This window comes from Numida meleagris, chromosome 1, assembly GCF_002078875.1.
Source record: "Numida meleagris isolate 19003 breed g44 Domestic line chromosome 1, NumMel1.0, whole genome shotgun sequence".
Taxonomy (NCBI): Eukaryota; Metazoa; Chordata; class Aves; order Galliformes; family Numididae; genus Numida; species Numida meleagris.
In genome coordinates this window covers 48,869,809-48,891,879 of record NC_034409.1, presented here as the reverse complement: position 1 = coordinate 48,891,879, position 22,071 = coordinate 48,869,809, and the positions used below count along the sequence as shown (strand labels likewise).

Below are 22,071 nucleotides of genomic sequence, written 5' to 3'. Positions count from 1 at the left end.
TGAGATGGCCAAATCTATTTCAGACAGGTCAGTTGAATGCACCTTGTGTTCTGGACCATGGTGGGATTGCAGAGAATGCTACCTTTTTGCAGCTATCCTCCCAATATTTATGCAGAATAACAAAAAAATGGAAACTCCAGTTTTGGTTTCCTACGTATATGTCTGCACACAACGCTACTTTCATCCTTGACACCAGTGTTTAATTTCACTTTGCCTCTCCAAAGGCTCGTCCCACCTCCACTGCCTCTTTTAAATTGAAAGACACAATATCCCTGTTCTTTACTGTTTGATGTAGACACCCGTGCAGCATTAGAAATCAAAACTATAAACCATTATTTATAATAGCATTACAAGGACATAAACAATCATGTCATCGACTTTGGAAAGTACAGAATTGTTTCAAACCGCAAACATCTTTGCTGAAGGCATCTTGAGAATACTGTTTTTACTGAACTGTGAGTTTCAACCATAAAAACTGGCAGGTTGTTCTAGCCTGATCCTGCTTTATGGCACCAAGATTAATCCTTCACCTCAGCTCCCTGATGTGCAGAGATTTGAGAGGCTCTCATAGGGGATAATTCTGAAGCATACTTCTAAGTGTCCTCCTGACCAAACAAACACGCTGGCAGTGGTGGTTATACCAAAGTATGAAGCCAAACACACATCAATGCTGTGTTTTCTTTTATCCAGAGAGACAGGTCTTGCTCTTATTTCCCCCCTCATGTTTCATTAGACCAGCTACAGATTTTCCTTTAGTCTGGATGCGAGTTGTTTTGACTAAATATATCTTTAGACACTCCCTATTTTACTTCAGTTACATAAACACCCTCCAGCCCAGCCCTCATAACATCGTCACGGTATGAGAATATTTCCTGCCACTTTAACCTGTTGAGATATTTTTGGTTGAAACTGAACATGCATACCTGTAGCAGGTGAGGTACCAGTGAGAATGTGGGTGGGGGCAGACCTTTGCTTTTCTTGTGCCAACGACTTCTACAGTTCGTCATTCCACCCAAAGGGAGGTGGCCAGCTGTCTAGGAGTGACTCAAGGAGTGACTCTACATCCTTTTATAAGGAGTAAACTACTACTCTCCTGCGCTACTCTTGCCAGTAGAGGACTTTTGATCCCAAGAAGGGGCATGACAAATCCTCCCTGCTGATACAGTCTTCCACACAAGAAAAGAGCAGAGGTTAGAGCTCCACCTGCCAATTAAGCATCAGCAATTTCCAGAAGGAATGACCCTGCCCCACCTCCTCCAGCAGTAAAATTGCCCTTCACATCACTTTACAAGATTGATTCAGGACTGGCTCTGTACGCCACCTAAGCTACATGGCTAGGATAGCATTGACAGGCTTTCGATCAAGACACACAGAGACTTAGAGGTATAATCCTCATTTGTTGATAGCAGGTCCAATTCTGTCCAGTTTGTGAATCACTATATTTAACTACCCACACACCAGAAGAGCAGTTGTGAAGGCTCCCTTGCTCCATAACATTTGCATCTCCTCTCATATGCTCACTCATTAATTCCTCTCTATATTTGCTCATCTCTGGTACATTCTATGGTTATTTCCTCTTACCCAAGGGGATGACTACTAAAGAGACATGCAGAATTAATATATTCTGTCATTTTGCCTCTCTGCACCAAGATCTACAGAAGATTTGCACACTCTTCCTCCATTGTAAGAGTACTTTCAGCAGTCAACATAACCGAGTTCTGGAGCGTTACGTATTTGCCATTAAGCCTGCACTGCTTTAGAATTATCATACTTGAAGATGAATATTTGGAAGATTTGGGTAAACTATTAGAAAAAAGGACAAAGGACACAGCCACTTCTCACAACAGCGAGTGCATCTCTTCCTCATGAAGACAAAGGACAACTTAAACAAAACATGTTGCCTCTATTTCAAAACAGCAAGTCAAAACTCACCTTTTCTAGAATGCCTTGCCTCAGACAAAAGTATAAGAACATTCTGACCAGCATCAAATGTGTATACAAGATACATGCTGATACTATGAAATAACCTTTTTTTTTTTTTTTTTTTTTTACTATTACAGTAGTTTCTGATTTCCATTTACACCATAGACAAACTTTTGAACACTTGATTTTCATGGAGCAGAAAATCCAGTTTTTTATTATAACAGACACTAAATTTCTATGTTGAATGACCATGAATCAGCTTCTCACCTACCACTGGCCCAACAGAAGCGGCCAGCACAAAAATTTCTATTGCCAGTGGGAACTAGCATTAACCTTCTATCTTGTAGTGAAGAAAAGTACACTTCTTTCATTTTTGCGAGTCTATACCACTCTGAACTTGATACAAGATAAAAAAAACTGCCAGAGGAACAAACAGGACAACTCAAAAGAACCTCTTCAAAACCTGTTACTGTCACCCAGCCCATGGGCTGCTTTTCTATGTAAATACCACCCTCTCGTGTTAGTTTGTAAGTACTACAAGAATCAGCCACAAAACAAAAAAGATGACGACAAAAGAACCACCACCAAACTCAGACCTCCCCTTGATCTTACCAATCGTTACAGACTCTCACCTGAATTGCAGGCAGTGAATAGTCCAACCAGCCAGAACAGGCTCTCTCTCTTTGCTGGACCACTCTTAAACCTAACCCATTTAAGGTATTTATGTCACAGCTGAATCACTAGTAAGAATGATGTAAGAAGAAAACCTTCTGGTAGAGCCGATGTTCAAAATAGGGAAAAAGAGGTCAGTGACAATACAAAGAAAACCAACTTGCTTTAAAATTAAGCTATATTTGGAGTTCTCCAATTCACATGTCCTTCCAGTAAGGCAAAATCATCATGAATGTGCAGTGGAAACTTAGTTACTTCTTTTCACTTTTTCATCTCTTCTTTCTTCTTTCTGGCAGACCAATTTGACCCCAGAGGGACTCAGCGAATTTGGGCAGTGAGAGGGAGGCTGCAGCAAAGGGAAAGTTGCAGCCATCTTTTTGGGGATGAACTGGGTGAGACCATACAGGCTTCTATTGCCTAAGGGGACGATTTGGTGTCACTGAAAGATAGACCGACCCCATTATACCACAACAGACCAAGCTCAGTCTGTAACTGGTGAAGCAGAAGAGAGGAGGACCTTTTAGGCCTTTTCCAGACGGACTGTCCAATGCAACATTAAGCGGTTCTGAAAAAAATCCACTGGAGATGGCTGTGAAGACTATTTTCGCCAAGCTCGTGTTGCCATAAACAGGAAAGTAAAAATTTGTCCAAACACTGAGCTAGAAGGCTTTCCGCTTCTTCTTTTTCCCACCTGCCACCTTTTTCCTGACACCAAGAGCTTCTTCTGTATCATCATCATCACCATTCCGAGATCGCTTCTTCTCTCCCTGTTCCCGCAGCTCCTGCAACACAATCAAGAGATTGACCAAGAGTTAGGGCACACAAGGAAATTCAGACTAGCACTGTAAGTACACAAGGATGAAGTGTCACCGCTCACCATTCGAGCAAACCTCTGGGCCTCAGCCACACGCTCTGTTAGCATCATAACTTCCTCCTCTTGCATGGGGAATGCTGGAAGCTTCTTGCCAATCAGGTGTTCAATGCGCTGGAACAGCTCTACGTCATACCTGAGAAGAGGTGCTAGCTTCAATCAGCCCAGCTGGGACTCCTTCAGTTACCTCTATCCACAGAGGCTGCCCCTTCACTCCACCCGATAATATTGTTGGCTTGTGCTAATGGTTTCACAAACAACTCTTAAATACATCCAAATAATGTTACCCTTCAGGGTGGCTTTGCTGATTTATCTCAGAAGTATCTGAAGCAAAGACTTCATTCAGCAGTTACCAGAACACAAAAACCTATTTAATCTGTACCATGTATTATAAAAAATGTACATATATTACACAGTGAAATTATAAGCAACTAGCTCCGATAATTCTATAATTTATCTTACATCTTTCTCTCTCCCCACCCTGGACTTGGAATGCTCTCCCCTTTCACTAAATAAATCCAACTGGTCCCTCAAAATGAAATACAGTATTTTCTTCTCATCAAGGATGAGGGCGATGCACTCTGCTTTGAAAGACAACTGGGAAGAATAAGTCTGCGACGTTTTAACACTTACTGCGTAACAAAGGTGATCGACTTGCCAGATCTTCCAGCTCGAGCTGTTCTTCCAACACGATGAATGTAATCCTGAAAGCAATTTTCTTGATAAGCAACAGGACATACACACCACACACAGAAAAGAGTTGGGGAAGATCCATCCTGATGATTGTTTCTTTCTTTATGGGAAGAAAAGAGCCAGGATTTGATATGCTAACTGCATGCAGCATTAAAGTTTGATAAGACACTGGCTTGTGGAAGTGAATATTTGTTTTTAACCTTTGTTTGAATGCTTTCTAAAAGAAAAGATTGCTATTCAAGGCAGTAGGACATAAGCTGTGAGACATGGTTGCTAATGGAACTATTGCTTCCTCAGAAAGCTAATATTTAAAATAAAAGCGAGCCAATGCTTCCACCTTCATTCTCAGGATTTAGTGTTCTACCTAGTCTGTCTTTGAAATTCGCAAGCACAATGAAAGGGAGGATGAATGAGAACAATTTGGAAGCTTCTATTGAGAGCCTCCAGTTTATATGGTTCTGGGCTGTTTTCCAGGTTTTATACTGCATTATGGAAGTCAAAACACTCCGTGCTACAGGCAGTACCCTGTGGATGTCACTAAATCATGAGAACACTTAGGACATGTTCTGTGACACTGTGAGCTGAGAGGGAGGTGCACAAAAACTGTAATGATGTCATCCATGTGGTTGCTCCCCAACTTTAACTTTCGCCTTTCCATAATGACAAATCAATTTCTCCAAAGATGAGCCACCTTTTCTTTCGTTTGCAGTGCATGGTACCTTTGATCTTTATAGGAAATAACAGCAAATTTTGAGCTGTATGTTAATGGTGTGCTTTCTGAAACCAAGCTGGTGAACAAAGCCACATCCGTAAGATAATACTATGCTTTCTACAAGGAAGTAAGTTAGTAAATCACATTTTTCAGTTTGCTATAATTCCATGATATGGAAGTGGAACATATCAAAAATACCATTCTTGATCAATTGAACATGTGGGAAAATTTTATATTTTAAATACAGTTTAAGCCTGGATCACAGGAACAAAGAAGCCTACTTCAAGCTTGTAATATGTTAAAACTATTTCCAAAAAGTCTGTAATCTGTTCAATATGGTATTACAAAACACTCTTAAGCAGAAATACGAAGACAAAGAACATCCCTCACTTCTCTTCTCTTATGGATTCAGTTTTACAACCCAGATCAGGCCACTCAAACTGAGATATCAACTCAGTCACTGAGGCTGGACAACTTCTTTTCATATACAGAAGTGTGAACTACGTGTCCAGTCAGCAGAAGGTAGGAAGGTTGTCTTTCTTCCTTTGTCTGGCTTCGACACTATGCTTCCCAGTGACAGAAGACCCTCAGCTGGCATACAGACTAACTCACCTTAGAGTGCGTAGGAATATCAAAGTTTATCACCACATCTACATGTGGGATATCCAGACCTCTGCTTGCAACATCAGTAGCCAGCAGGATAGAACGTGCCTTTGCCTTGAACTTGTTTAAAGAGCCCAAGCGTTTGTTCTGGAAGTGGGAGGACAAAAAAAGGAATGAGAGAACATTCACCCTGGTTTATATGCTCTTATTCAAATACTGATAGAGAAGAACTGTAGTAGAAACCACTCAAAAAGAAAAAAAAAATCTCACTTCTCTAATTCCTAATTACATGAATCAGCAACAGCATCCACATTAGATTAACGTCTAGGGATCAGTCCAGTCCACTGTCTGTGAAATACTCCTTCTACAAGGTAGCTGTGACTCAGTACAGTGTAGTTCATTTCCCAAGTGACATGTCTCCTGTCTAGTCTACCCTGTGGGATATGCCCATACCTGACTCATCTGCCCATGGAGAGGAATAGCAGTGAACCCAAGGTTGCGGAGCAGTAAAGCAGTCCTCTGAGTATTGTTACATGTACTACAGAATACCATGAAAGAATTTCCAGCTAGTTCATTCAAAATATAAACCAGGTAGCTGTCCTGTAAAGAGAGGGGAAAAAGAGAAATTAATTAAAAAGATAATCAGATATGCTACATTAAAGAGTAATTTAACTATAAAGCCAGAGAAGATATTATGCAGATGTGAGAACAATAAGATTAGATATAGAATAGGAAAGAAACAGAAGAAGTGGTAATACCTTGAATTTGGATGGGATGAAAATGTAGTATTGCTGTAGCTTTTCAACCGTCTGATATTTGGAAGAAACAGCACATTTAACAGGATTCTTCAGAGCAGCACGCTGGAGTTTTTGAACCTAGAAAGATCAAAGTAAATCAGTACCACAAGTTTCTGACAAAGTCTCTGTCCTTGTATCTGTATCAGCTGAGCTGACAGTACAGCCTGATGGAAGAATTAAAGGAGAGTACTCGCCTCTCACCTGCTTGGTCATGGTAGCAGAAAAGAGGAATGTCTTCCTGTCTCGAGGAATCACTTTCAGTATCTTATCCACCTGCAGAAAGAAAATGGAAAGAGAAATGCTGAGTATAACAGCAGTTAAGACGTTAGACCCTCCAAATATAACGGCCATCCAAGCAAAGAGTGCTGCATGCATGCATGCATCTTAGGCTCACAAAAGGAACAACTTCCCCCTCTCTCATGGGAAGTTTTGGGCTGATATTTTCTTGATAGTTAAGCAGTGTAGCCTCCGAAAGTCAAACAGCAGTACAAAGCACAGGCAATATTCCTGCAGCAGGGTGCGCGTGATTGACAGTTACTGCAGAACACAGTGTCAGGCATTCCAGAGAAACCAGCTGACTTCACAGACAAAATGCCTCCCACTTGCTAGCTAGTACTCTGCAGAACTCTGCTAGGTTTAGCTCCCACCACAGGCTTCCATGCAATTATAAGATCTTAGTCACGAACTACCACTAACTTCTACAGAACTGTTTAATACAGCATTTTCTATATGACTGCACATAATGATTTAAAGGGACTTGTACAGTGTTCCAAAAGGCTCCTTCAGCATATTCCTACCTCTGTCTCAAAATCCATGTTGAGGATCCGGTCAGCTTCATCCATCACTAGGTACTTAAGAGCTCGTAAGTTGAAGCCCTTGGTGTTCTCCAGATGATCCACTAGACGGCCAGGAGTTGCTACAAGGGAGTCAGAGAGATACAGTTAAGAATGAAGGCAAAGGAAAAGATCCAGAGAAGTAAGTCATCTACAACAGAAATTGAATTCTTCACTAAATATAAGAAAATTCCTTTGTGGCAGGCACCACTTCAAGGATATTCTATGAAGTGTTTTGAAATAAGACTAGGCTCTATGAAGAATGCCCACCCTCCCTACTCCCTCAAAAAAAGCAAAACAAAACAGACAGCAGATGAGATGTACTAAGAATGAGACTACAGTTTTGAATATTTCAGGAGAGTTCAAGGCAGTCCAGCAGGAATGCTTTGGAATGAGCTCAGGCACCAGTAGCCTTGCTGCTATAGTTTAGAAACATTAACTTGGATCTCAAGATGAAACGAATGAAGGATGTATTCCCACTTCTTCAAAGACACAAAAGCTTCCTCCACTCTTCGGATGACTGTAATCTAATTATATTCATACCCCATACCTCATGTATGTTGACTTACCAATTATAATATGTGGTTTCTTGGCTAAGGCCAGAGACTGAGACATTGAGTCAATTCCACCGACAATAACCGCTGCAGGACAAATTGAACACGGTGAATACCCTTTTTTTTATCACTGGCCAACCTCTAGAGTATAATGTGTTTCTTCTTACTCCGACACCCACAACTCTATACAAATGAAAACCTTGCCTTCTTTATGAGAATTCACTCTATTTTAGTATATGCCTGACCTTTCCAGGCCTCTTAAGCCACACACTGAAGTCCTTACCAGCCTCAATCATTTTTTCCACCGTTTAAGAGTTAGAAGCAGAGTCTACTCCTCGCAGCCTAACTCAGCTGCAGAATCTAAGAATTCTTAAAATACCCAAAAAGCCTTTATGCTAGTAGCAAACATCTAAAAAACCAAATACAGACTGTTTGCAGGGAAGATTAAACTACATCGTATATAGCAGAGCTCTATGCAATTGAACACCAATACAAACTTACTGCTGGGGAGATTCTCCGCTACTTCCATCTTTAACAGTTTGGACAGAAAATGTAGAAGAGCTTCAGAGTGTTTCATAAGGGAAGACCATACAGTAAGAAGTACAGTTTCTCTCCTGTAACTGATATCAGCATCACAAACCTCTTTTACCTTGTGTTCAACCCCCCATACAAACACTCTCTGCTTTCTCCTTCACGCTTTGGGAGCTGATCTTCAAACCTTCAAAACAAACACATTCCAATATCACAAGGCTACTTACCACTGTGGACACCAATGGAGGACCCAAGAGCTTCAAACTGCTCTGAGATTTGGAAGGCCAGCTCTCTCGTTGGTGTGAGGACAAGAGCAAACAATCGCTGTGGTGCATCCAGCAGTGCTTGAAGAATTGGCAAGGCAAATGCTCCTGTCTTCCCAGAGCCAGTTTCTGCCAGTCCAATGATATCTCTGCCTAGAAGGAATAGCAAGGAGAGCAAAAAGTGATACAAATCTGTATTAAATAAAGTGGACTTCAAAGAATTATGCAATGAAGCATAGGAGTTCCCTAAGAATAAAAAGAATAGCCTCAGCAATAAATCCCCTCCCTCATTCCCCTAAAAAGGGGAAGACACCAAAAAGGTGAAGGAAAACAGAAAGAGAGAACAACAAACTTCAGAACATCTCTAGAGAATTCTTAAGTGTAACTTCATTTGTACGTTATACGTTACAGTCCAGATTCCTTTCAATTATGTTCCTGGGTAACTTAACAGTGCTCTTACATCTCAAAAGCCACAATTTATTTTGTTCCGTGATTAAAACAGTAATCTAAATCTGCTTGCAGCCAGCAAGAATTAGGATGGCAAGTCTCCTACCCCAAAAAAGTAACACAGTAGAATTCATCAGTAGGATTCATTCTCACCTGCTGAATTCCAACAGCCGAGAAGAACATTCTGCCAATAGGCCTTAACCCAGAGAAAACTCAGGAATGCAATCTTAACTTTTCTTTTACTTTTGAAGAGAATCTTCTACATGGATTATAAGAGTCTGACAACAGATAAGTGCCAGGACAGAGCAGGCAATGAAAAGTCACTTCGATTTTTAAACCAGTGTCACTACACTATGCTTCTGTTCCAAATTCACAATGTATTCTTTCTGAATAAGAAATATTCTAAAGGTAGAAATATTTGCTGAATTTAGTAAGGTATTTTCCAGTATTCAGGATGTTTACAGAAAGACACTGTGGCTTTGTTATTTCTCACTCCAGAAATGTGATTTCAAAGAATTGTCCACTCGCAACAAAGCAGGTTGTACAAGCTATGTTATCAGTCAAAGCAAAAGCATTGTCAATTTCAGAATCGAATTGTAGATCTCTAGCAGAAGAGGCACTGCCTCAAGTGTGTCAGAAGCATCCAGCATACTCCTGCATACTTCAGAAAGGCCATGGGCAATGCTGACAAGCATGTCAAAAGACTGGGAACAGTTACATTTAGCATGGAGTGCCAAAACTATCCAACTTGTGAACATACAAGAACCTACGTACTAATCTGAAAGCATGAAATTGCAGGCAATGTTACAAGAGAAATTAACATTCCAGGTCCATCAGGGAAGGACACAGGAATGAACACCAGCATTATTACTTCTCTATACAGAACTTCCATGAGGAAGATGTGAAAACGTTCTCAACCTTGTCACTTCATAGAATCATTAAGGTTGAAAAGACCACTAAGATCACCTAGTCCAACTGTCATCCCATCCCCACCATGCCCACTGACCATGTCCCTCAGTGCCACATCCATGCATTTCTTGAACACCTCCAGGGACAGTGACTCCACCACCTTCCCTGGGCAGCCTGTTCCAATGTCTCACCACTCATTCTGAGAAGAATTTTTTCCTAATGTTCAAACTGACCCTCCCCTGGTGCAACTTAAGACCATAAGTTCTCATCCTATCTCCATTACCTGGGAGAAGAAGCCAACTCCCAGCTCACCACAACCTCCTTTCAGATCACTGTAGAGAGCGATCAGGTCTCAGTCTTCTCCAAGCCTCCTCCAGACAAACAGTCCCAGTTCCCTCAGCCGCTCCCCATCAGACTTGTGCTCCAGACCCCTCGCAGCTCCGCTGCCCTTCTCTGGACACACTCCAGAGCCTCCATGTCTTTCTTGTAGTGAGGGGCCCAGAACTGAACCCAACACTTGAGCAGCAGCCTCACCAGAGCCGAGTACAGAGGGATGATCACCTCCCTGCTCCTGCTGGCTGCACTATTTCTGACACAAGCCAGGATGCCACTGACCTCCTTGGCCACCTGGGCACACTGCAGGCTGACACTCAGCCAGCTGTCAGCTAACGCTCCCAGACCCTTTTCCTTTCCTCAGCAAAATTAATTCACGCAGAGCTCCCAGGGCACTCATCGTGAAGCACGCTGCTTACCCTGGAGAGCCACAGGAATAGCCTCCACTTGAATCTTTGTTGGTACCTTCCATCCCAGCTGCTCACAAGCCTCACACAGGACATCCGTCACTCCCTGAGTAGCATTGAAAAGAGTGGGAAACAAAACATCATCAGTGAGCGCTGAACAAAGTCACCCTTAAATACATACTGCAACAGAGTCGAGCTCGTCTCTGTTACGCCCAAACCCCAAACCCGGGCCCGCGCAGCACCGCAGCGACATCCGCGCACGTGGCCGCCCCATGACCGGCACTGGAGGCTCCGCAGATCCCGGGGCTGCCCCCGCCCGCTCCCCGCCACAAGCCTCATCTTGCAGGGTGAGGGCAGACAGGTGCTCCTCGGGACCGGCACGGGCCGCAGCGGAACCCAACTCCGCCTCACCAGGTCCTTAAAGCTCCGCGCCTCTTCCACCGCCGGCACCTCCTCGGCTTCCAGCCCAGCCGCCTTTCCCGGCTCCCCTCCCGCCGCCATGTTGGGCCGTCCCTACGGCGCGGCGCAGGGCATGCCGGGAGCTGTAGTCTCCCTGTGGCCGGAGCGGAGGGGTGGGGCGGGGCGGGGCCGGGCGCGGGGGCCGTTGGGTACCGGCCCGTCCCGGCGCGGCGTTTCCGGGGCGTGGAGGTACCCGCGGTCAGAGCTGTCACAGCGCGGGTCGTGCCTGAATTAATAAACTCTTTACGTTTTTCCTTTGGATGCAGCTCAGGGTATGGTTGGCTTTCTGGGCTGTGAGGGCACATTGCTGGCTCACGTCCAGTTGCCATCCATCAGTACCCCCAAGTCATTTTTGGAAGGGCTGTGCTCCATCCTTACGTCCCCCAGCTTGTACTGATACTACCACGACCCAGGTTCAGACCTTGGATTTGTTGAACCTCATGAGATTCACCTGTGCCCACTGCTCAGCCTGTGCAGGTCTCTCTGGATGGCATCCCAGCCCTCAGGCGTGTTGACCACACCACACAGCCTGGTGTCATCCACCAGCTGCTGAGGGTGCACTCAATCCCACTGTTGACATAACTGATGAAAGTATTAAAGAGCTTCGGTCCCAGCACTGACCCCTGAGGAATAACACTTGTCACTGATCTCCATCCAGATACTGAGCCATTGACCACCCCTCTCTGGGTACGATATCGTAACCAGTTCCTCATCCATCCAACAGTCCACCTGTCAAATCCATATCTTTCCAGTTTGGAGAGAAGGATGTTGTGTTGCACCACGTCAGAAAAGTCTTACTGAAGTCCAGACGGATTACATTAGTGATTCTTGTCGATTGGTATAGTTATGCCATGGGTGTCCAACCTTTTGGAGAGGAATTATCTTGCAGGCCACGTATATGTAGGTTACACCAAAAGAAATGCCTCCTATTTATTTCCAAGGAAATTACAACCAATACAAAGAGCACAATAACACTATTTAATAGAGCAAATTCTCAGCTGCAAGACACTATTTTTCTGAATAGCCACCACCATTAGATGTGCATTTTTGCCAGCAATGAACAAGAGACTGCATGCCACTCTCACTGAAACCTGCCCTGGCAGAGATGACCTGCTGTCGCTGCCACCACTGCTGAAATGCATCACCCACCGCCTCACTGTGCTCACATCCACTGTTTGGTCTCCACAAACATTCAGCAAACATCAACGAATGGCACCCATTGGAGTGCCATTTTTTTCTGCTTGGAGGAATTCAGTGAAACGTCTTTTCTTTGCATGCACTTCCATGTCACCTTCCCCAGCTCTCATGATAGGTGCTATTGCTGACCAAACAGGGAACCTGTGAAAGGTGGAAATGGTGATTAATTTAGTGGACTTTAAGGGAAATATGTCGTAACTGTTGTTCCTGAGCTGCCTACTTCCCAACTGGTCTGAGTGTGGCCTCTCTGGTCTGTAGTCCCAACACGGAGCACAGCAGGGCGCCCTCACAGCTAGGTGAACATCCTTTGCTCTGTGGAAAATGGATGTTAACATGACAGAGAGCTTGGGCCTGGAAAGGACCACAGAGCTGATGGCAAAACAGAACTCGTGACAGCATTTCTGAGCAGGCCTCCATCTCTCTTGCCACTCGGGAAGCCCAACTGGGCGTGCTCATAGTGGAAATGCTGACGTACGTGAGCATCTGTCACTGGATTCCTAGTGTGCCATTTCCTCTGCTCCCAGAACAATGAGGAAAGTTAGAGGAAATCCGAACAAACTCTCTGCATGACAGGGAAAGGAAAGGAAACCTGGAACAATTCACTGGGCAGCAGTGGAAATGAAACTGCTGCATCCCACTGTGCTCAGGAGCAATGATTTAAAAGCAAACAAACAAACAAAAAAAAAGGAAATACTCAGTGTAGATGCTAGCTATGACCACATGTTCAAAAAATTGTAACATTTTGAGCCATGAGCTTTCTGTGTATCATTAGTGCTAAAGGTTAGGCCTGGCCAGTACACAGACACGAGCCCTTGTAATGGTTCCTGGGATGCCTCAGGAAATGGAGCCAGGGATGTGACAGGAAGTCACTCAATCTTTGTTGAGCTTAATTCTCAGATAATATGGTAAGTGCTGTTCTGGTGGGGGCAGGGGGAGCAGTTCACCATCTATTCTGATAAACTTCAGTTTGGGTAATTCCATTCTGTTAGTAGATGTGCTTTGAACAAATGTTTCTGACTGTCCTAAACTGCTGAAGAGAGTCCTTGGGTGTGATAAAAAATGTATCACTTCTAAATGATGATTCCCTTTTTGTGCTTCTCAAAACAGGGCACCATAAATTACACCGGACTTTAAAATTTTCTCTACAGGGATTTTAGACTTGGCTTTTGACCAAGCACATTCCTAACCCTACTGCATGTTAAAAGCTCAGTCTTCTTTAGGAGGGGCAGGGTGGGCACATACATGGACAAATTTTAGTACAGACGTAATGGCAACTATTCCCTCTGTACTCAGCACAGTACTCGAGTATTGTGCTCAGTTTTGGGCCCCCCACTACAGAAATGACATTGAGACCCTGGAGCATGTCCAGAGAAAGGCAGCGGAGCTGTGAGGGGTCTGGAGCACAAGTCTGATGGGTAGCGGCTGAGGGAACTGGGACTGTTCAGACTGGAGAAAAGGAGGCTCAGCGGAGACCTCACTGCTCTCTACATTGGCCTGAAAGGAGGTTGTGGTGAGGTGTAACAGAGAGAGAATGGCTCCATGTTGCACCAATGGAGGTTCAGGTTGGATATTAGGAAAAAGTTATTCTCTGAAAGAGTGGTGGTTCACTGGAACAGGTTGACCAGGTAGCAGTGGAGTAACCATCCCTGGAGGTGTTCAAGAAACAGGTGGATGTGGCACTGAGGTACACGGTTATTGGGCATGGTGAAGGTGGGCTGACGGTTGGACTAGATGATCTCAGTGGTCTTTTTCTACCTTAACAATTCTATGATTCTGTGATTCTATTTCATAAGTGATGCATACTAACACAAGATGGACAATTATATAATAATGATGATAAATTATTCAGTCCACTCATCAGGACGCCTAGTGAGAGGCTATCGGCACAGCCTCACACCCTGACTCTGTTCAGACTTCTTTATTATAAATACCTTTTATTATGCTTTCAAACATACTATGGGAGTTTGTGTTAAAATGATGATTGTTTTACTGCTTCATAGGTGGATCATTCTTCCCTGCAGCATTTTCAATAAAAGGAGAATAAGAATGGCAACAAGAGGCTAGGCTTCATAATCATCAGCCCAGACTAATGATCAATATATGCACTTCTCTCCACTGTGCCCAGATGCTGAAGGAAGGGTTCAACCAACACATCTGCTAATTTGAAGGGTAAATAACTACTATGAAAAAAAGAAAGCTACTTACCTAAGGCACTTCCCCTAGATGTTGCTTTTAATTCTACATTGAAATCAAGCCAGTAAGTAGAAAGGGGGCCATCAAACAAAGCATGGTACCTTAGGTTCAATCGCACTGACACATCTGCACCACACAACACCACATATCCTGACCTCAAGTGAAGAGTTAACCTAGGGAAAACGATTTTTTGCTTATGTAGCTGGAATGGAAGTAAAAGCGTCTCTGATTTGCCCTTAGCTGCTGAAACAGTGGTGTGACTGCAGTGCAGGGCTGTGCTATGCAAAGCAAACCAGCCCTCATGAAACTCTGAGCTATCCACTTCATAATCTTCTTTCAGATCAGCTCATTCAGAGCTGTGTTGTTGTTCCTATGTTGTTCCCTGTATGAAGGTACGCAGACAGAAATGGCATTGCCAGAAAATTGAGGAGAGGGTAGGCAAAATAGTTTGTGATGATGAAAACATCTTTCTCAAAAGAATGGTGAAGTCATAACCATTCTGGTGGAGCTGGCTCACGAGATGCTGAAGCACTAAGAAAAATGTTGTACTAGGTCTGCCTTTGCACAGCATGCAGTTTACACCCCAAAAACACACATACATGCTTGCATATATACACCTTGAGGTGTTTGTGTGTCAGAGGCCAGCATGCACACCAGGATGTACACTCACACAGACATAAATACGTACATTCATACACAAATGATGACATTACTTTTCACTCTCCCTTTCTGAGCACACCCCCAGCTGCTCATACAGATTCCTTAGCTCCAGTGTCTCAAGCGTGAAATCAAGCAGCAGAGGCAGGGGCAGGAATGTGATCACATGCAGATGTGCAGAGAAACACTGACACAAAAGTACTTCATATTCATTTAATCAAACTAGCAGTGTACTTTTCCTTTATGGCAAACAGGCATGGGCATTACAGACAACTGAGTCACATTCTGAGGGACAAAAGCTTTTGTTTTACACGTCAACACAAATGTTGAAGTCATAAGAGGAAGAGACAACTTGAGAAGGAGTTGAGTTTTTTGAGTCGGAGTATAGCCCTTCCCAGGAGTTTGCTCAGTGCAATAGAATTACAGATTGGCTTTTTGATCATTTTGATTCACAGCACCGTAGGGAAGTTCCCCTCACCATCTGGGGTCCACTTGTGGGGGTGGAATTGTCCCTGCATTAAGTTCTCTGGTTGTCTCAAGCTAGATTTTGGAGTCTCTTCCTTGTACCTCTTCCAGGTACTGACATGATCTCCATCACCACAGCACTTGAGCACTTCAGAATACTTGTCCCAGAAACATCCTTGTGAGGTAGGGAAGTGCTACTATTCCCATTTTTGCACAGAGAACTGAGGCACTGAGGGGATGAAAATCACAAAGGACATCCTTAGCAGAACAGTCACTTGAAACTGCGTTCAAGTCATTCCTCCTGCTTCCTCAGTGCCCTGACCACTGAATCATCCTACTCTTCTGCACCCTTGTTGACTATTAGTACCAGTATATATATTGCTGATGTAAAGCCTTCCCTGAGAAGCATTGCTAAGGATAGGTGTAGCTCACTGTGCAAGCTGCCTCCTCCCTTCCCAGACAACCACCATGGGTCTCACAGGCTGTTTGCACAGAGAGTGGCACTACCATGTCTCAGATGTGCTTCTCTCTCCGCTGGTCTCCAGCTCAGACCATAACACCAGCATGCTCTTCCCTCCCTGCTCCAAGAGGCACACTTACTCTTCTCCTCACAGAGTCCCCTGGGGCAGGCTCTGGTCCCAGGATCACTGACCACTCTTTCTTCCTGTTTTGGTTTCTAAGACCTGTCACTGGTTAACCACAGTTCACCTATCTTATAAATACCAGCATTCAGCTTTCCCTTTCCTACAGGGACTTCCCCTCACAGCCAAAGAACGTGTAACTTGCTCTCACTTGCCACAGACTTGCTTTGCCTCTAAGAACAGCTGCACTCCTTTGGAGCAGAGACCTCTTTTTAAAAGGAAAACAAAATCTTTAAATAAAATATCAAAACCTTAAAATACAATATCAAAACTTTAAAAATATCTCACGTAAATAAATAGAACACAAACATCACAGTTCTCAGTCTGGAGAGGTTTCTTTATAAAGGATAACAGTTTCTGGCTCCTCTGCTTCACCCTGGGATGACTGAGCCATCCACACAGTCTGTCATATCTGGGGCTGCTCCTTTCAACAGCCTTCCCAGGTGTACCTTGGTAATGGGGCTGTACTCTACTGGAAGTTGGTGGCTGCTGGATCTTTGAGGGTGTCACAGCCCATTCAGCATTCATTACAAACCAGGGTCAGTCAGCACCAGGACTGCAGGGATTTCATCACTCTGCTGACCTACTTCTTTCTGCTACATGAGGAAGCAGAGTCCTGGAGGTGGATGGGGAAACATGGAACTGAGGAGTGGCCATGTACCCAGTAGTCCACATGTCCATCATGACCTCTACCCTGAGTCAGGGGGCTGCTGTGAGGCAGTGGGATGTATCTGTGTGTGTGTAAACTCTGGCTTGGTATCAGGGAGAGATTTGTGTTCAGATATAAATCAAGCACAAGAGATCTGTGCATCTATGTGGATGAGCACCACCAATATTACAACAGCAACAGGTAATGGTGCTAATGATTACAGTTACGTAGTGTTTTCAAGCCTGGTTTCATTATGGGGCAATTACTGTTTCAGCTGGATGGTCTTGGGGTCTCAGCGGTGGTTCTAGTGCCCAAGCTGAGTTTCCTCATTCGAGGGGAAAGCTCTGTCCTGGACTCAAGGAGCTCACAGACTTCGTCCATTGCCCTGGTGCAGATCTCGAGGTTGGCAGCCAGCTTCTGGATTTTGGCCTTGAGCATGGCCTGGCTCACTTTTGTGACCTCTTTTGTGTATTCTGGCACAAGGAAGCTGTGGGAGCCACAGAAAACCATGAAGCAGACGGAGTTATACAGGGAGATGGACGCTCTCTTCTCCGACTGGAGAAGCTTGGGGTCCCCTGGGCCCTGTCCACGGCGGAGGAATTCCAGGCAGCCAAGGATTTCCCTCATCTGTTTCCGACAAGTCATTGCAATTTCCTGCACCTTCTTCACCTCCCGGGAATTGCAGAGCACGGCAGAGAGATCAGAGGTGATGCTGACAGCCCCCCCAGCAGTGGCTAAGCCCAAACCCACTGCCGATGCCAGGAGGGAGGCTCCCAGTGTAGCTGGGCTTAGGGACAGCCCCACGATGGCCGTGACTGCTCCTGCGGCAGTCAGTGAGCTCCCACTGATGTTGGCAATCAGGGATCTTTTGCGAAGCTTGTTGATTTTGCGAGCCACTTTGTGAAGGTGAGCGATCTGACCGCGCAGCCTCCGTCGCTGATCCAGCAGCGCTACGTGGAAGTGGTGCGTGGGGTCTGGTGTCTGGGGACGGGCAGCACCGTTCCTCTCCATGGCCTCCGTCTAGAAACAGAAGAAGATGGGTTAGGATTTATATAAAAAGCGCAAGGCTTGCTTAGCCTTGACCTCCATTCCAAGGATGGCATCCAGCCAATTTTCTCTCTTTGCCCTACTGCTTGGAAGGCTTGCTGTCTGCACGCATGCACATGCTCACGTACACGTGCACACTCACGTACACACATATATATGCTCAGTTACCCCACCCTGACTTTGAGACGGAGGAATTTTTTCGAGTTTTTTGTCACCCTTGAGAAGACTAAAATATCTGCGTAGGAGTTGGACACCGTGACCCTTAAGGATCTCTTCCAGCTCAGGTCATTCTATGATTCGAGGATCTTAAGGGCTGGGGTCAGGGGTACTGTTACACTGTTGTTTTCTGTGAAAACATGCAGTGTCTCTTCCAATCCAGAGGACATGAATTCCATTAAGGTTAAGTGGCTCAGCACCCAGTACAGTAATGCTGCCAGAACTATGTGATGGTGTCCGACTGATGGGATTCAGAGGATTTACAATATTCAAGGGCATATTTCACAGGAAAGTCCAGACTTTGAAGGAGACAAAAGCCACCAATCCTAGGTTGCTATTGAGGGGTCCTTTCCCATTAAAGAAGGAGAGAGGGAAGCTGCTGAGGGGGGTCAAGGTCTAGTTTTTCCATCTAGGAGCTGGGAATGCCTCAGACGGAGATTGTGAACATCCTTCCTCTCTTTATGCCCAAGTAACTCAAGGTCCTACACCATTTCTTTCTTATTGTAGTCTGGCGTCAAGGTCCAGACAAAGATGGGAATCATTGTTTTGCAGCACTCAGTCCAGCCTATGGCTGTGAATCCTCAGTGATGGTGACAGTGAAGCCCATGAACCATGTTTAAGAGGTCCATAGACCATGTTTAAGAGGTCTATGAAGGACATATCAGAATAGCAAGCCCATTTTGAGTGTACGCATTCCTGGGGGTCTTCTTGGGGGAATAGTGCTGGCTATGGAAACATCTCCCTTCTAGATGGTGAATCCTCAGGGCTTCAGAGCCGTGTGATCTCTCTTTTCTCTCTGATGTTTTTCACCAGGGTAGAAGGAAATGTTCCAGTAAGCATTTTCAAATTGCCATAGTGTTACAAAGTGCTTTACAAAGGAAGCCAGCATCCTTATTCCTGTTTTACATGGATGACAACTGAGGCACAGGAAGCAACAGGAGAGATGTAGCATCACCAGCTGTCTGATGAGAGCAGTGCTTGTGCTCTCCACATCACTGCACCATATACAAGGCTGCACTACCTCTGCATTTAACAAGATCTAGCCATGGAGTTAAGAAGCTGGTTGCATTCCACTGCATCCTCATAACCAAAATAAGACTCTGTAGTTGAAAGATTTTGTCTCAAGGCCAGCTAAACTTAACTATTAATTACTGCAGTCACATTTTCTAAGTCCTCATTATTGTGTGAACCGGAGGGGCCTGATCCCTCACACTGGGCACACTGTATGGTTAGGTTGCTCGGGGCTTTCGTTCTGCAGACTCCCTGTCTTCCAGGACAAGGAAACCATCTATCACTAGGAGTCTTTCCACCCTAAAGAGCGTAAATAAGTAACTCTTGCTGTCATTTTTCTTTTCTACTTTTCCTAATCCATTTCACACGGAATCCTCTAGGGCCTCCTCTGCCCCCTCTGACCATCAGAACAATCATATCAGTCTCTCTTAGGCCTTTATCAACTTTGGGCTATTTGAGTCACTTGGTCCACTGTGCTTTTCTTAGCTGAAGGCAGTGTCCTCTTATTTTTAAATCTATAGTCAGAGATTAAGCTGAAGGCACAAGGACTAAAACTAAGCTAAACAGATACCGGCATCAAAATAAGCAATGAGCACATCATCAGTGACTTAGTAACAGATCAATATGATGATCATTAAATATATAGATTCCTGTGGCTTCTTAACATTTTGTTCTGCAGATTTTCTTGTGGAGAACTGTCTCTGGTAATGCCAGCAGCCATCTCTTTGCACAGTTAGTAGTCATTTAATCTATAGCATCAGCCTGACAGTGATGCACGTCTTTTGAATGCACAGATTTATGCCAGCATAAAGGAAAACAAAGCCATCTCCTACTCTTAGAGAAAAATCCCCCACAATAACTGTTTAATTAAGTTACTATTAAGAGTAAATAATGAGTTCTATGTGTTAATAAATTAATAATAATTTTTTAACAAATAATAAGAAATAGTTTTTTAAAACATTATGAAATAATGCGTACATTAGTCCCAGTCTGCAACTAAACTGTAAATGCTTTCCTAGCACAGTACTCAGACAGATTCAAAAGAAATACTGGTTCAAACTTACCTTTAGTTTCTGGCTGACCTCCTCACAGACAAATTTTGGTCTGTTTCTGGAGGAGACCAATTTATAGCTCCTGTGGACCAATTGCTGCAATGGGAATGCTTTGCCTCATACTGGGAGTTTGCCATTTCCTGCTCTCCCTTGTGCAGAAGGATGTGACACACTGGAAAGTGACCTGCGGGACAGCAAGCACACATCATGTTCAGGAAACGATCCTTGCGAATGAACATTGTGTGTTCGCTTTTCCTGAAGTCTAGGGGAAAAAAAAATTAAAATCTCAGCCTATTCCTGGCTCTGAGCTAGTGCAGTCATTCCCTCCAGGGAGCAGTTGCCTTTCCTTTCCCTGAAATAGCAACTGACTTTACCCTGTGCTCGAGCTACCAATTACTTGATGACTGAAGTTTCCCCCCTCCCATATCTAGAGCATCAACCAGCCAGCTTCTTCATTCAAGGCCAGTGTACTTTCAAAATCCCAGCTCTTTGGGACAACTGTGCTTGTGATTGGCTGCATGCAGCGGTGCTGCGTGCGAGCTGGAGCAGGGATCCAGCCCATAAAAGGGAAGCAGCTCCACAGAAAATCAAAGAATCATGGAGTCATAGAATTTCTCAAGTTGGAAGGGAAACATAAGGATCATCGAGTCCAACTCCTGCCTCCATACAGGACCACACAAAGATCAGACCATGTGTCTGAGAGCATTGTCCAGACACTTCTTGAACTCTGGCAGCTTGGGGCCGTGATCACTGCCCTGAGGAGGCTGTTCCATGCCCACCACCTTCTGGTGAAGAACTTTTTCCCGATATCCAACTCGATCCTTCCCTGACACAGCTCTATGCTTTTCCCTTGGGCTCTATGGTAAGATGGTTGCTCTGGATTCCCATTCTTACCCCTTCTGAGTAGATAAAAGCATGCACAAACCTTCAAAAGGAGTGATCTCCTTTGTCATTTCTCAACCATGGGCACTGTTCTTTCCCTAATGTGCCTGCCCAGCAGTCGATGACCAGAAGGAAAGGCCACTGGATCCCCTCCTCTGCTGCCTGCTGTTGCATGGAAGCAGTGCTGACAAAAGGATGTGGCCTGGATGAGGTGGTCAGGGTGCTGGGGACAGTGTGACACTTCTGCTCACTGAGGGGGAACTGTGAGTTGCACAGCCACTTGGTTGCTGAAGCTGATCTAAAGAAGGAACGAGGACTGTGGAGCAGCAGGCAGGGAGAGGAGAATGATGGGACTGTTCAATTTTGTGTCAGCTTAGTTTTAGACCATCTTAAAATGACTGTGAAGCGGCATGTCAAGTGTTTTGTCAGGGTGGACTTGCACGACACTGAGCATGAACTAAAAAACTGATAGCACTGAAGAGCTACTTCAACCTGCCACAGACTTGGAAAGAGAAACCATTGTTTTGAAGGTTCTTAAATAAGCAATCTTTGTCTGTTACACTTTGTACAGATTCCATGTTAATAGGAAGGTGAATTTTGACACCGAGGGAAATTGTGCTTCAAACTTTCCCTTTGTTTTAGCAAACATATGCTTGAATTCGAGCACATCAGCTTTGGCAAGGGCTTGCAGTTGACAAACATGGTAGACCTTTTGCACAAGGAGAACATTTCCCCATAACCCATCCCAATAACAAGATGCACACCCAGGAAATAAAGACTTCCCATGAAGAGCTACAGCCATGTTGTCCAACTCCCCTGCAATGAACAGGGACACTTACAGCTCGATCAGGGTGCTCAGAGCCCCTCCAGCCTGACCTTGAATGTCTCCATTGGGGACATACACTACCTCTCCAGGCAACCTGTGCCAGTGCCTCACCACCCTGATTGTAAACTTCCTGAAAGGCTTTCAGCACCATCATCCCAGCTGCCCAGATGTGAGGACATCTGCTGAGTCACCAAGCAGCTCCCAGGGACCTCAAGACTGGTGGGGTAT

General features: G+C 44.6%; 2 protein-coding genes across 2 annotated transcripts; both read right to left on the bottom strand.

Moving 5' to 3' along the window:
* DDX47 (DEAD-box helicase 47) lies at positions 2,109 to 11,118 on the bottom strand. The gene is made up of 12 exons (XM_021376549.1): positions 10,960 to 11,118; positions 10,561 to 10,654; positions 8,417 to 8,605; positions 7,674 to 7,745; positions 7,069 to 7,187; positions 6,473 to 6,544; positions 6,233 to 6,349; positions 5,928 to 6,074; positions 5,484 to 5,621; positions 4,100 to 4,170; positions 3,473 to 3,602; positions 2,109 to 3,377 (listed from the first exon to the last, which is right to left on the bottom strand). Exons 1-12 carry the CDS (start codon positions 11,047 to 11,049, stop codon positions 3,255 to 3,257), a joined length of 1,362 nt encoding a protein of 453 aa, XP_021232224.1. The 5' UTR covers positions 11,050 to 11,118; the 3' UTR covers positions 2,109 to 3,254.
* Positions 15,254 to 20,380, bottom strand: APOLD1 (apolipoprotein L domain containing 1). The gene is made up of 2 exons (XM_021376423.1): positions 20,148 to 20,380; positions 15,254 to 17,829 (listed from the first exon to the last, which is right to left on the bottom strand). Exon 2 carries the CDS (start codon positions 17,818 to 17,820, stop codon positions 17,080 to 17,082), a length of 741 nt encoding a protein of 246 aa, XP_021232098.1. The 5' UTR covers positions 17,821 to 17,829; positions 20,148 to 20,380; the 3' UTR covers positions 15,254 to 17,079.